Source organism: Oreochromis aureus, linkage group 23 (assembly GCF_013358895.1).
Source record: "Oreochromis aureus strain Israel breed Guangdong linkage group 23, ZZ_aureus, whole genome shotgun sequence".
In the NCBI taxonomy this organism is placed as follows: domain Eukaryota; kingdom Metazoa; phylum Chordata; class Actinopteri; order Cichliformes; family Cichlidae; genus Oreochromis; species Oreochromis aureus.
Genome location: NC_052963.1, coordinates 16,309,656 through 16,325,594, shown reverse-complemented (window position 1 = coordinate 16,325,594; position 15,939 = coordinate 16,309,656). Strand labels below are relative to the sequence as shown.

The 15,939-nt window shown below is 38.3% G+C and overlaps 1 protein-coding gene across 1 annotated transcript in view; it reads left to right on the top strand.

Annotated features, from left to right (window-relative positions):
• The window catches only part of LOC116310276 (neural cell adhesion molecule 2), a 373,150-nt gene that overhangs the window by 287,093 nt on the left and 70,118 nt on the right, over positions 1-15,939 (top strand). The window contains exons 6-7 of the mRNA XM_039606303.1: positions 1,906-2,023; positions 11,830-11,999. Coding sequence (XP_039462237.1) covers positions 1,906-2,023; positions 11,830-11,999 — 288 coding nt within the window. The remainder of the gene's footprint in view (positions 1-1,905; positions 2,024-11,829; positions 12,000-15,939) is intronic.

Sequence of the window (15,939 nt, the reverse complement as noted above, 5' to 3'; positions counted from 1 at the left end):
CTGAATGACAAGATGACAGCGCTCAGGTGATTGCATGACAGGGGCACGCTACATGTTCCTGACAGCGCTCACCATATACTCTTGATAAAGTCATCAAGGCCTCTGCTGTTTACCAGCACGCCAATGCAGCTGCTTGTGGAAGATTAGCAAAGCGTGCCGCATTTACGTGGACACTCTGTGATGCATGTGAGTTGGTTAGACAGATATATTTTAGCAAAGGAGAGTACATGCAGTGGCACAACACGCAAAAACACAGAGGAATTAAAGGGAACTTCTAGTAGTTTGCTATGGTTTGGGCAAAAATATATGACCCAGAGTCACAGAATCTTTGAAGTCCTGTGAAAAACTAAGTACACCTTTACTGCTTCCGTCGAAATTATGAGGATAAGTAGCAGTTAATTAATTGGTTATCAGCACATGTTAGCACCTCTATAAAAGCAGAACGTTTGCACAGGGTGCACACGTGTAGCTTACAGGTGTGTGCTAACACAGTGCTGAGGAGGAAAGACATCAGTATTGATCTTAGAGAAGCAATTATTGCTGCCTATCAGTCAGGGGAGAATTATGTTGAAGCTAAATCTTGGCTCAAATTAGGTCATACAGCAGTGCAATGATGCTAAGCAGAGCAGCAAATCTACAATAAAATGGTTGAAAGTGAAAGTCCAGACTTTAACCTAAGTGAAATGCTGTGGTGGGACCTAAAGACAGCTGTAAATAAAAGGACACCTACAAATCTAAACGACCTGAAGAAATGCTCTAAAGAGGATTGGACCAAAATTCCTCCACAATGATGTAAAAGACTGGAAAAGTCATGCAGATGAGGGTCATATACAGTGAGTAAAATGAGGTACGGTACCATCGTGACTGTTTGAAACATTGTTATCGGTAACATGAAATCATGTTGGACACATCTGTTCGTCATTCTTGATTCTGATGTCCAAGCTTTTCTGTGTATGGGCACTGAAGCAAATAAATGTTCACTCCAAAGTCAAACGCATCAATCTTCAGGCCTCTGGTTCTATTTATTCATCTGTTTTGTATATATGAGTCACAGTTTTCCTTTCTCTTGAATTTAGTGGTGTCAGGTGTGCCAAAAAAAATACATCTGAAAACTCAGCAGCACTGTCTCTTTTTAGAAATCAAGATCCAGGCACTTAAAAAAAAACATAAACCATAGGAGATAAAGAAAAAATATATAAATATGATTTGTGAGGACATTTTAAAGATTTGTCAAAGGGCGTCCTTGTCGTATTTGATTGCAAGAAAAGTGAAAGAAGCGCTACGATAAATAAAAACGAGTCATTTGTAGCCCTAAAAGAAAGAGTTTGCATTTGCATGTCCATCAAACCACAGACCTATAAAATCAGGGCAGCAAAGCACTTCTGGTTTTGATTCCGCAGAAATTGGCCTGACAAGAGGAACAATTGTCAGAGCTCGAGCGCTTGACAGGAATAGTTTATTCACAAAAGGAAAGCGCTAGTTTTCACAGCTGTTTTTTTCATGTTGAAACACATTTTCTGTCTTGCCATTGTTTATATAGATTTAACGGAGCATTTCTGAGGCGCACAATAGAATAATGGCCTCACGTCAGTGTGTTCGGTTCCTTTGTGTTTTTTTTACCAAAGCTGGGTCAAAATGTTATTTGAAATCCCCACAGGATTACCAGCAGAAGTAGCGTTTTTCCAGCGCTTGCATACAGGCCACTCACAAGGCCAATTCAATCCTCATGAAAGTCTTTTATTTGCTTCTTGTGAAAATCCTGCACCATGTAGCATTATGAATACTGAATGTTTTGCTAGATTATAGTCCAATTTTAGCTTTCAGTCCGGATTGATTTGATTAACTCTCAGGATCTAATGGTGCCATGTGTTATTTCCTGTTCTTTTTTTGTGTGTGTGTCTGCAGTCCCTCCGGTGTTGTCAGTGTTCCAGCAGTCCTTCAATGCCACAGCTGACTACCAGGAATCTGTCACCTTTACTTGCATCACTTCTGGATCTCCGGACCCCATAGTCACATGGCACAGGTAAAGCTCAAAGAGATATTGGGATTGGGAGACATCCAAAGAATATCGGTGCTCCCTCAAGGATGTAGGATAGGTTTATACCCAAGTAGACACCCGAAAGTGCTACCCTAATATCATTTCATTCCAAAACCATGAGAATTAATCTGCTGATATAGCAGCGCCTACACTTATGGGAATGCTTCCCACAAGATTCTTGGAGCCTGCTTTCGAGGATTTGCTCCCATTCAGCTCCAACAGCATTTGTGTGGCTCAATGGTGATTTTGGGCGATAAAGCCTGGCTTGCATTGGCGCCCCAATTTATCCCATAAAGTATGAGCTGAGCTCTACACGAGCCCACTCTTCCACTCCAGACTGGGGAAAAAATGGCTGTATCCATCTAAGAGAGGAAATGATGTTGAACCAAATGATTAAGGCTGTCATACACAAAAAGTCCAACTCCTTAAATAGCCATACATTCAGTTAGAAAACATAAGGAAAAAAAAAACAGCACTGCTTGATTGATTACTGGATTGAAGTCACTTAATTAAGGCAAATTTAACCTTAATTTTAAAATAATACAGGATATTATGTTCCCTACTACCCATTCATGCCTATGTACAAATATGCATATATTGTTTTCAGAGCAACTCGACTTTCTTTCACAGTTCTGAGGAATTTATAGTCCACCCTCGCACATTGCCCTCAGCAGCCACACAGTAATATCCATGGCACATAGCAACAGAGTGAAAATTTGCACCTGAAGAGCATTTGACACTCCGCTATCCTCTCTACAGCTCGACATCGAGCAATTAGCTTGCACCCACTCGGCAGGCAATCGTAATAAGCTCTTTGCACCTGAGCATCTATTGATAACACTTTATTGTTGTTCCATTGAAGTTTTTAGTGTTTGCTTAAAATGCTGTCCCCCCCGCCCCCAGTTTTCCTTATTGGAACTTACTGGAAAGAGTGGTTTGAATATATTTGACACAATTTAGTTTAATGAACTGTGTCCAGCTTTCAAAAAGGGGCCCTGTTATGTTTTTCATTTGTGGATGCTCATATTAAACACGTTTCAAATAATGAGGTCCGTGTATGTAAAAGTAATCACCAAAGCTCTTTTTTGCCTGTTTTTGTCTCTGTGTGATGTCACTGAGAATGAATATCCCTGCCTGGTCTGTGGTCAGCTCAGGCTTATAGATCTGACTGTATGCCCGACCCACCTGCTGTTTCAACCATCTCTATATTTAAGGGGGCTTAAAGGCCCAGTGTGAGATAAATAAGGGTTATTTTGAACTTTGAAATCACGCAACGCTACTTTAAAAGAATCCAAGAATAAACATAATAAACTGAAAATAAGCCTGTAGTATCTTCTCTTGACACATGATGTCTTTATAAATGTTATAAACAATCCAAACAAACATGACTTCAGGTGACCTCATGGCTCCTCATAATTGTTATATTTTGTAGTTAATTTGGTAAAATAAATACTGTGGGCTTGGCAACGTTTCTAAAGGGCAATAAGAGGGCGACAATTCAACAACATATTAGTTCAGTCTTAAATTAAGATATTTTCCTTCCCCACTACAGTTGGAGCTCCACCATTTACCATGTACAATACTGTGTAAAAGTCTTGGGTCAGCACTTCTTTCTTCTAGCTTTTGCTAGAAAAATGGAAATGAAATAGCTGCAACAATTTATTGAAATTTGTGCAAACATACATGGAAATAAAGTATAAAACAGATTTTGTGCAATTCTAACATCCTTGAAGCTCCACATTTGGTGTGACCACCTTTATTCTTCAGCACAGTCTGAACTCTTTTAGGCAGCTTTCTTTAAGTAGTCCTCAGGAATAATTCTACAGGCTTCTTGAAGGACATTCAAATCTTTTCTTTGGATGTTTCTGGCTCTGGGGAGGCCAATCCATGACTGATAGTGCTCTGTTGTGTGTTTTTCTATCCAGGTATGCTTTACTGTGTTGGCAGTGTGTTTGGGATCATTGTCATACTGAAAAATGAAGCCAATGGCAGTCAGATGTTTTTTAGATGGTACTGCATGGTGAATCAATGTCTTATAACTTTTCTATGTTCATAATTTTATCGATTTTGACTGAAATGCAACTCAAACCAAGACAAAGCCTCCACTGTGTATTATAGATGGCCATAGACACTCACTGTTGTACCTCTCTCCTGACCTTCTACATACATATTGGTGATGATTTGAACCAAAAATTTCAAAAATTTGGATTCATCGCTCCACATTTTGAGTCCAGTTCTTGTGTACATATCTCAGCCTTTTATCCTTGTTTTCTCTCCTTAAGAATGACTTGACAGCCACCCTTCCACTGAGATGATTACTGATGTGGCCTCAGTGAACAGTAGATGGATCAACTGAAGGGCCAGATACATCGCTCAGATCCTGCGTCAGATGTTTGCTGGAATTTTTTCTGTTTCTTAAGGAAACTGTTCGTCTGCTGTATGTAGTTTTTTTCTTTTAGCCTTTTTAAAGGTAGTAACGTCCAGCAGAACCAGGTTCAGGAAGGGGCGGCCAGTCATGGATTACTCATTTACAGCTGGTTGCTGTGTTTGTGGCATTCAAAGAATCTATGGCAATATATTAGCTCTCTGTTAATATATCAGCTGAGCATTATTTGAACTGTAGCCAAGTGCATTAATTAATGCTTTCATAGTCCATAATTATGTTGTGGGCCTATGATCTCTTATTATTATTATTGTACTTTTAAGTAACTCGGTCAGTGCTGCGCAGCAGATAAAAGTGCATAAACTGATGCTGAGCATGTGCATCAACAGTAAACATAGATGCCTTTATTCATCACCCTAACAAAGAGGTCACATACCTCTCAGAGCGCTTACCTTCATCACAGGAGCGCTGCACAATTCTGCAGGAAGATGAAGCACAGCGAGGTGAATTCTTCACTCCTGCATTTCATGTGACGTCGTCTCTGTGAGTAATACAGATGTAATGAGAACTGAACTGTCTGTTTGAAAGAGAGGTTGAATACAGCTGAAAAAAGTGAGGCACATGCATCACTTTGCGAAGTACAAACAAAATTTGAAAGGTGGCGCACAGCTGGAAGCAGCCTCAACTTTGTAAACCTCATTCATCTTGCTCCCTTGTTTCGGGGCTCAAAAAAAACAGGAATTACTTTTACTCCGGGGTGTCTCACCTTGGCTTTTCAGCTCTGGAGCACAACAGTAAAATGTAATTTTAATGATTTAACAGCAGGCTTGATATTTTGCAGAAAATTTCAGTGTGAAGATGGCAAAGTGCACATCTCCATCCTTACTTTTATATTGAGACAATCCCTGTGACAGCTTAACTACCTCAGTCTCAAACTGAGTTTTGTTTGACGTTGTGATTTCACAAAAAGCCCGTTAAAATGAGGAGCCTGGGAAATAAGATATCTTGATAGGTTTCTCATAGTATCACAGAATGAAAGAGGCTTAGATACAGAAGCATTCACTCTGACTTTGTGCTCACTGATGTGCTGAGGCAATTAAAAATGACCATAGAAGTAAGCGACTAAACCTTTTTCTTAATAAAATTCTCTTGCATGGTCAGATGTGTAACTGCCATTCACAAAATTTGATGTTCGCAAGATCAAGAAAAGTTTAAACCAAGTCTCAGAGAAACTCAGCGGAGCACCGAGAGCTAATGAGGCTTTGTTCTTTGTTCTTCTACAGCAGGGAAGTCAAGCTCGTTTCACACTGTGGGCCACGCACAGCCCACTTTGATCTTAAGTGGGACGGACCAGTGAAACTCCTATTTCTGTCAGCGTAAAGAAGTTTAATCACACATTTACTCCCTGAGATATTTAAATTTTTAAAAAGAAGTGTAATTTCATAATATATCTCAATTTTTCTACATGATAAAGAAATGCTGCTTTGAGCTTAAACTGTAAGAAATACACATGTAAAATTACAGAAAAAGTTCTGTTAGCTCATAGTTAGTTAGCTCATAGTAGACTGTTAATATCAAATAAATTCATAATGGTTTATCTAATTATTTACATTGGTGCAGTATGACTGGAGGAAGCTGTAAAACTTATGAAAACACATCAAAAAGTCTAAAATGTTTGCCCTCCTTCACATTTTCCAAAGCCTTCCAGTGGGTCAGATTGGAGTCTTTGGTAGGCCGATTCTGGCCCCCGGGCCTTATATTTGATACCCCCGTTCTGAAGTGTTGCGGTTTCAGGTCAGAAGGCAGCCTGTTCTCATTCCCAGTGCTCAGATTCTTCTGGGGGTTTTTTTTTCAAAGCTGCTGGTTTCTCAGAGATATGTCCAAGGTGTCTTTTGGCTTCTGCTGGAATACCAGGGGTCACCGTAATGGTGACACCCAGCTCGTCACACTTGGATGCTTGTTCAGAACCCCTTGACATTACACTTACGCTACCTTGTGTATCCTTGAGCCTAATTTTTCATCTTGCAAGGTGATTCTTGTTAGGAGCATTAACAGACTGGGGTCATTACACCAAAAAGTAATGCATTACACATAACTCATTACTTTTTAAAGGTTAAAATGCTATGTTACTTAATTATACCTGTAGAAATGAATTAGAAACACCACTCATCACATTAATTTTGTGTTATTTCGGATAACCACCTGAGATGCATTGGCACACAATTGCCGTTTAACAATATGAGCCTTGTTCCACACACTGGCATCATGGCCTATCCTAATGAGGACACACACACACACACACACACCCAAGATCTTTTCGTAAGTGTTTAAGAATTCACACAAAGCCGAGGGCAAAGTTAAAACGCAGCACTTCAACGAAAAATGTCACGGCCACAGCGATTCTAGGAACAGGTGCCGTAACTGCTTTTGTTGCCTGTTGAAAATGAAGCTTTAGATGCTTGGCTGGGGTCAGCATATACTCTGACATCAGTCTGAGTTCTTCACTGCTCGCTTTGACAGCATGCTGTCGAAAGTACTGTGCGAAAAATGAAAGCTGGACACCGCTCTGCTATTTTTCTTCCCCTACTACATCAGCTGAAGTCAGCTGATTGTAGCCCAAGTGCACAGAAAAAACATTACCCTTGATTTTGTTTTATCTGAGTGCTCATGGTGCAGATAATTGAAGAACTTGCGGTACCAGTTGAAGGTTTGAATGTGTGAGTGTCGGATTTTCACATGTATTTCCATTGCTCTGTTTTTTTTAGGCTTGCACATTGGTAGTATGTCATTTGCTCTCAAAGTGTGAGTCATAATGAGATTATATTTTTACATATTTGGGGGTTTTGTGACACTTTTAGTCTCATGGAGTGTAGCTGTAGTAATGTGGCTTGGCCACTACCGTGCTACAAGCAGATAATGGCACAACCTTGTGCCAGACCTAGACACCTTAGTCTTTATCAGAGGCATGAAAATTGCATGTTCAACTTCACCATTTCCATTAGCATGTTAACCTTGTTACGAGTGCTTTTTAACCTATTATGACACAGTCATACTAGGAAAAAACATTACCACGACATTGTGAAATGAACTTGTGATCTCATTGCCTTTGGAATTATTGCTTTGAAGACCACTCGCAGTCAGTTGCTGTCTTTAAAGCAACTTTGGTGCATCAAGAAAGCACTAAGAATCAGTAGGAATCAGTCTGCAGCTAAAGTTGGTAGTATAGTTGGCAATTACTTGCAATCGGCAATATGTAATATGGCAATTATTTGAGATAAACTGGCAAAAATCAAAACTCTTAGACATAAAACATAAAAAATGAGTAAACAAATATTAACATAGTTGCTGCAGGACAACAATATGTCCTGACAACCTTGCTTTATATAGAAATAGAATAGATAGATAGGTTGTATAGAATACAACCAGTTCAGTCAAGTTCCATACTGCAAAGAGACGTGTCACAGTACAAGGTCATCAGTGACCAGTCACAGTCAGTTATAGACTGATTCTATAACATTTGGGGTTAGATACAGGCTTATGGTGACGTTGGAGCAACATCCACCTCTTTCTATGAAATTTTTGCCACTTTTAGCACCATGAAATGGAAAAAGTGCATAACAGAAAACCCATAAAGCCATAAAACATATCATACGTGCTTTAGCATGGGGCTAAAATACACCCAAACCCCAGTGGATGTCAGTAGCATAATGTACATAATGTGCTGCATGTTTTATTTTAGCATACCATCCTGCGAGGTTTACTTGAAAGGGTACTCTCGCATGCTCCCACTTCACTCTAATGCTCACGTACCATTTTTTAAATGCTGACTGAATAAAATATAAATCACCTGTCAAGGTCTCATTTCAGCTGACTGCAGATTTTGAACTTTGTAGTGACCATAGACTGCCAAACATTTCTGTGTAGTCTGTTTCATTTCCCAGGTCAATAAGTCTCGTGTGTCAGTCCCAGACTACAGAATTAAAATGCGTAAATCACAACAAAGGCTTTGGTATAAACAACACATCACAATCCAATTTAGTTTTTCTTTTGATGCCACCCCTCCTAACTTATTCCAGGCTCTCCCGTTGCATTTCCTGTCAGAGCGAGGTTTCACCTCATCCTCTGTGCATCTTGGGTAATGGACTACCTGTCAGCAGTCAGTCAGTATAATGACATTCAGCACTGCAGCACGTCCTCCACTGTCCATTCCAAAGATGAGGCCTCTCTTCATTTCCTCTTTGGCTCGCCAGAGTTATTATTACTTGGCTTTGGTGTTTCCTCTGACGACTTTCAATTATCCTCCCTCTCGCTTTTCCTACAGTACAATGAGGCTGAGCTCGCCACGCAGTATAACTGCGCTCGTGTCTATTTGTGTCTGAGTCTTCAAATCCCCTCATGTGAAATCCCTAAAAAAAATAAGAGTTTTTTAGTGGAACAGTAAAATATACACTGTGAATAATACAACCGCCTGAACTGAAGACTTGAGATATATCTGTTCTGAATTTATTACATAAAATAACTTGTAAAATTAAAAAAAACAAGATGCTATTATCCATATTAAACGAAACGTTAACATTTTTTTTATCTCTTTTCATACCTTTTCCTTATATTTGTGAGTTGGGCAGATTAATAATGAATCACAACTGAATATACTGAAGCACATTTGCAAACATCAGATCAGCTTTATGTGCTTTGTGTTCATTTATGCAAAACCTTAATGATTTTAATTTCGAGAATCTCATCCATTTATGCTCTGCTTCACATTCACACTGATACATAAAACTATATGTAAGCGTTTTGGATCCCCTGGGCAGATTAAATATTTCACTGACTGAGAATTGGGGAGAAAAACTAAGTGCAAACCCTGCAGTAAATGAGCCATTTTTCAATTGATAATGAACTGTCTGAAATCAAATTTGCATTTAACTAATACATAAATTGGGCAAAGAATGGTGACTGTGGCACTCCAAAAGTTTGAACATGCCCTCCTACATGAGAACTCCCAGAACATAAACTTCTTACTTTTTAGGATTTGTTCATAGAGCTTAAATTAAATATAAGCACTAAAAGAGCTCCAATAAAGCCTAGTGATAACAACAAAGTAGAGAAAAGCTGTGTTGAAGCAGTAGTTATAGCAATAACTTTTAGTTTTAGGACAGAAGAAGGTTCTTCACAAGTTATCAGAAGGAAGTAGTAACCAGGGCTTGGATCAAAGGCAGGCCTGTATTTCTTTCTAAGGTTTTTTTAGTAAGTAGTATATTTCAGTACAAAACTTTCCATTTGCTTTGGCAAAGTTAATGCATGTACTGATAAAACTGCAGAGCGCAGTAAGTCACACATAATAAAGATCAGTTTGGTATCTCTGTACAGATCTTACTTTTGCCAGAGAGCAACCCAGAAACTGCTGCACCCATGGTGTCACAGTTTACTTAAACTGACACAGGCATGAATAAACATTCACTTTGTCTGGCCTTAATTTGTTTGCATCAACCACTCCCCAAGTGTTTATTAGAGACGCAGCTTTGAACTGGCTGCAGTTATTTTGTTTGAGGAAATGCAGTATGCAAAACAAAGTCTAGTTAAATCTGCATTGTACACACTGGTTTGGAAAAATGATATATATGAGTGCAGTTATTTTGTTTTTTTTTTTGTCTCTACGCACAATTTAATGCAGCTTTAATCAATAAGGTTTGCTTGTTCTATTCGCCTGGTCATAAATAGCATATTTATTTGGATTTTAGGTAAGAGCACAATTTTTTGTTGAAGCTTAAAATAACCCCAAGGCACTCTCTTTTAAATGACATATATAATGACTTTATTTGCACAGTGCAGCTCTCATGTTTTCTTACACTGGAAGAAAAAATAAGCAACACATTTGCAGGATAGGTTAGCATAACACAGATATATTCTTTGCAATAAGTATTATTGCTTGTGAGATTTTGTTTTACATTTGTCAAATAAAATTGTCTAAAAGGATGTGTTTATTTGTTGCACTATATGTTGTTCCTTTTGGAGTCCTGCATATTGTCCGCGTTTGAAGATTCCTATTGGTGGAACTGAAGATTCGTACTGTTGGAATGCGTGTGTGTATGCTGATTTCTTTTTTTTTATAGCAGTGTAACATGACCATGCCACAAGAATAAATACATTGTAAATGTTATTTTTAAAGAGTCCCTTCCAAATTTGTCCTTTTTTGGCATATTTATTTATTAATTATTCATAAATAGCACAACAGTATTATCAGTTTTCATAGTTAGAATGCTACCATGTTAGCAAAAGCTATGTATTTACAAATCCAGGACATGGAGAGAGCAACATCAGCAATCTTTCCATTTTGTGTCCCTCAGGTCAATACTAAGTTTGTCTTGTTGTAATATCCATAAGCTCATAAGTAAAGTGTTGGGCTGTATTGGGTATTCACAAGCTAAACACAAACTTCAGTTGTCTGTAGTTTGCTGATATGCAGTAGAGGAAAGTAGATCTTAAGGAAAATTCTGGTTACATTTAATTTAAAAGATTAAATTTGTGTGCTACAAAATTAAATGCATGTAAACAGGTATTTCCCATGTTTTTCGCCATTGCTGTTTGATCCTACATGAATTCAGTAACTAAGCTAATCTTATTTTAACCAGCTTACAAATGCTGTAAAAGGATCAGTGAGCTTGTCTAAATCTGTGCAAGTATGGGAAAAAAAACAAAGCTATCCCTTGAACCTTTTAAACTACACGCCTGGTTAACTAGCTGCAAATAAACAAGCGGAGGAGGCAGCTAACATGGTTCAGACTATTATGATTTTGTTATGAAGCTTAAATATAGACGTGCGTCAATTTATCAGTTTGGTTTTTCTGAATGATTTCCCCACAGAGGCCAGTAAGAAAAGACATTAAGTCAGCAATGCATCTCCACACCACACCGGAGTCATTTAGTGAGCATTGCAGTCCATAAGAAAACATACACAGCAACACTAGTGAGTGCTGGCAGGCCTGTAACTGACACTATAGTGTCAGTTGTGAAACTCTGCCATGCAGAAAAGTAACATCTTTATATATAAAGATGTTACTTTGATGACATACAACAAACTATTCATTGAGCAATTGTTATTTCAATTATTGCCTGATCTGTTTATCCAAAACAATCCTTTCATCACACTTCAAATAGTGTCTATAAAAAGTGTTGTCATGTTTTCACCTGTTTACGTGCTCTAGATAGAAATAGTTTCAAAGCCGAGGTGTCTGCACTTTGCCTGATTTTTATGGGATTGGTTGACACCCAAAATACAGAGATTATACATTTGCAACATCAAACGTGTACTGACGCATTCATATTTTAGGAGTTCAGTCTCAGTTTTGAGGTGGTTGCCAAATATTTCCATTCCTTACTTATGTGCCTGTGCTTTTCACTTGTGCAGGAAAGGGCAGCAGCTGGAGCCATCGGACCAGTACATTTTGAACAGGCTTGATGGCGGGCGGAGCATGTTAACCATCCGCAACATCCGGCAGGGTGATGGAGGCACCTACTCCTGCAGAGCCACCAATAAGGCAGGATCCCAGGAAAGAGAGCTCTTCCTCAAAGTGTTTGGTAAGCATGCAATCTGAGTAAAATACCATAGTTGTATAAGATACAGTTTATTTATCCCAAACTTTCAGATATTAATGACAACCTATTTAAAAATAGCGCAAACAATGTCAAAAAGATTAGTAAAAGAAAATATACAATAATATAACAAGATAAAATAGATCCATAAGGTAAGAGGCACTGTGGATCAAAATATGTTGATTTTCAATAAATATGAAGGTTTTAGAACAATATATGAAATATTAATAAGGTTTTTATTTGAATGTTAAAATTAGATAATTGTCTAATTTTGTACAGACACTGGCTACTTTATTATATACATCTCCTTAACAGGACTCATAATTATTAATATTATTATTAGTGATTGTTATTATAAGAAATGGTCCAGAGAACCTGCTGAAGTTTGTACCAATGACCACTCGTTACAATCAAGCTATGTAAAAAAGCATCTCTTGGGCTACAGCAGCAGAAGACCACACCGTGGGTACCACTCCTGTCAGTTAAAAACTGGAAACTAAGGCTACAGAAACCTCACCAAAACTGGACAACAGAAGACTATAAAAATTGTCTCAATTTCTGCTGCTGGTAGAGTCTTTAGTCAACTCACGTGAAAGTGTGGTTCTGTTCTGCCTCGTATCAATAGTTCAGTCTATTGGTGTGTAATGGTTTGGGGGACTTTTTCATGGAACATTTTAGTATTATTTGAGTACAACTGTACTTTCAAATAGCCTCCACAGTCACCAGATCTTAATCCAGTAGAGAACATTTGTGGTGGAGCAGGAAATGTTATCATGTCAACATGGACCACAATCTCTGAGGAGAGTTTCCACTACCTTGTTGAATCTGTGTCACAAAGAATTAAGGCAAATCTGAATTAAAAAAGGGGGTCCAACCTGTTACTATAATAAAGTGTACCTAATAAAGTGGTGAGTGTAAATCATTTATAAGATAGCTGAACTGAAGTGATTCTTGAAATGCCATTGTAGAGCATTATTGGGACTATTTCTTTAGTATAAAGTAGTCCCAAATTACATCTACCCTCATTGTGCTGGGGCAGCAGAAAAATAGAAATATCTCAAAGCCTGGACTAATGAAAGGGAAACTATCTGCATGAACAGATAAGTGTAAGCAAAACCACTTTGTTTCTTCTATCTCCCCAAACCAGGACTAACATAAAAAAATCCCTTCCTATCACTTTAAAGGGTTTGTTTTCTTTTTCCATTATCTGTTATTTGGTGCCCCACCAAAGATTTTAAATGTAATAGCATTACCCATGACAGTAAACAGTGTTTTATGTTGATCCATAAAGCTTTATTGTAAGGACATCCACAAATTCCATTTCATAAAGAAAAGCAGAAAAATTTTTTCCATATATGGCAATCGGCCCACACCAATAACAGCTTTATCAAAGTGATATGTTTCTCTTGAAAAATAAATATTTCATTTATTGCTTCATATTTCAATTACTGCGCTCCTCATAAAAAATTTCAATTTATATTTTCATAAACCTGCCGGCTATTTCCTCACAGATCGCCGTGATAGCGCTCCTTCTAGCTCATGAAAATGTATGGAGATTTGTGCTCAAGTCATCAACATCCTTTGGAGATGTGAGAAGCGCTTGTTCTTCAAAATGCACATTTAAATGAAGAAGTTAAGGGGGTGGGAGGAGTTCTGCTCCCAGGCTGTGTGGTGGGGGAACGCAGTTGTAAGTTAGTTTTATTACCCTTGACAGCACAGGCGGGAGGAAAACAGGAATTTTAAGTTAGACAAGGTTTGTGCAGGTGTGCATGTGCGCTTCACTCGTGTTTAGGCGCTGTAACCCATTGTGAGCCTCACCTTTTTCTGTGGCACTTTCACAGATTTGTTTGTACATGTTTGTTGTTAGGTGTTTGCTTTTATACACTCTAAAACTTTCACATTTGGGGGCCTCCAGGAAACATAGTGTGCCTTTTGGCTGCTCTGTAAAGTTGCAAGAGCAGTCCATGAGCTGTAAAAGGCTGAAGCCTGCAGTCTTCGGGGATTATGTCAACTTGTCCTGCTTTTCAGGCAATGAGTCATTTGTTGCTGTAGAAGAAAATCCATACTATTAAGGAATAGCTGCATGTACTTGTTAGACATGCTAGAAGAGTGGCTCAAGGGATGCTTGGTTGGTCACTTTATTACTTAAGTCTGGACTGAAATATCTCAACAATTTCTCTGTGGATTTCCATTAACTTTAATGACTTTTATGACTTTGTTGGTCCACTAACTTTCCTACCCAGCAAATATTGTTGAAAAGATATTAAAGATCACTTTGGAGAATTCTAAACAACACTGAGATTTGGTAAAAAAGTCAAACCTGAATGCTGTCTTCATCAGTTTCATTCAAAAGTGGTATAGAAAACACATCTTAAATTCTATTAAAGAGTAAAGCGGTGCATAGTTATAAACAGTCCAACTATGCCAACAATAGAAGAGAAGAGAATAGCCTTTTATTTTCATTGTACATTTGTACAACAAAATTGTGGGTGCTCTACGGCAACTATGCAGGAATAAAATATAAATATTAAGACAAACAGGAGATTAGAGCTTGGGCCATTCTTGCTATGAAGCCCGCTGCCCTGCTAATGTTGTTTCCAGCGACAGAAGCACATAATGACATGAGATTTATAAAACTAAATTTGTTATTGTTTAAAAAATGACTTTCAGGATTAGTCGGCATTATATGTCCACATTCTAACATTTCACAACCAAATAAGATTTTATTTAGTGGGGATAGGTTAATTGGAAACTCTAAATTGAAAATAGGTGTGAGTGCAGGAGTGAATGTGAGCGCGAATGGTTGTCTGTGTCTATGTGTTAGCCCTGCGACAGACTGGCGACCTGTCCAGGGTGTACCCTGCCTCTTGCCCTAAGACAGCTGGGATAGGCTCCAGCGCCCCCCGCGACCCTGAAAAGGATAAGCGGAAGCGAATGGATGGATGGATGGATAAGATTTTATTTATTTAATTTAGTAAAAATGCCAAGCTCTTTTTTGAAAAAAAAAAAAAAATCATGAATCACCTCTTTTCTTTTGTTGCGGAAAAATAATTTAAGCATCGAAACCAAACGGATTTTCTGAGATTTATTGAAAGAAAGTTAAACCCTTGCAAAGCGATCACCAGCGTTGACCAACAGGTAAAATAATAACAGCTCCTTTAAAGCCGTTGTGCAGATACAATCTTTGTCTATTCAGTGGCTGGGAGTGAAATCCTCACCATCATCTAGGCACCAGCTTGATAATGAAGTGTATCATGGCCTTGAGCAAATCTTAAAGTCATTTGTTTTCCCGTCTTCATATACTCTTTTGTTGTACAAGAAATTTACAATTGCATATCAATAGTACACAGAGGTTAGATGAGGTGAAACAAAAATTTTCCATCACACTTTTCAACCACATTTAGAGGTAAAGGCTGCTTCTTTTTAAAGGTTATAACTAACTGGCCTGATTAAGCCCAACACTCCCCCAAAAAACCAACCGAGAGTTGGGATCTGGTGGGAGTTTCCTCTTTACTAATTATCTACCACCATTAAGTCAAAATTTAAATCCATCAAACCTGCAAAACTAATTTTGTTCCTTTCAGATCTGTTTTTTTTTTTCTTTAATGGCTTTTAACAAATGTTGTTGCTAATAGCATAAACCTGTGTGATGGTGATTGTTGTACACCTACTAACATGTGCATGTTGTCAGAGCCAACAAACCACTGTTTCACCCCTTATATCGAGACACTCCTAAACCAAAGGCACCTTACCTGAGCTAAGGAGGAAAAGAACTGGATTTTTGCTCTGTGATACATTCTTATTTTCAGATGAAAGTAAGTTCAGTATTTTAGGAAATCAAGTTCCTAAAGTCTGGAGGAAGAGCAAAGAGCAGAATCCAAGGTCTTTGAAGTCTACGGTGAAGTCAGTGATGAGTTAGAGTGAC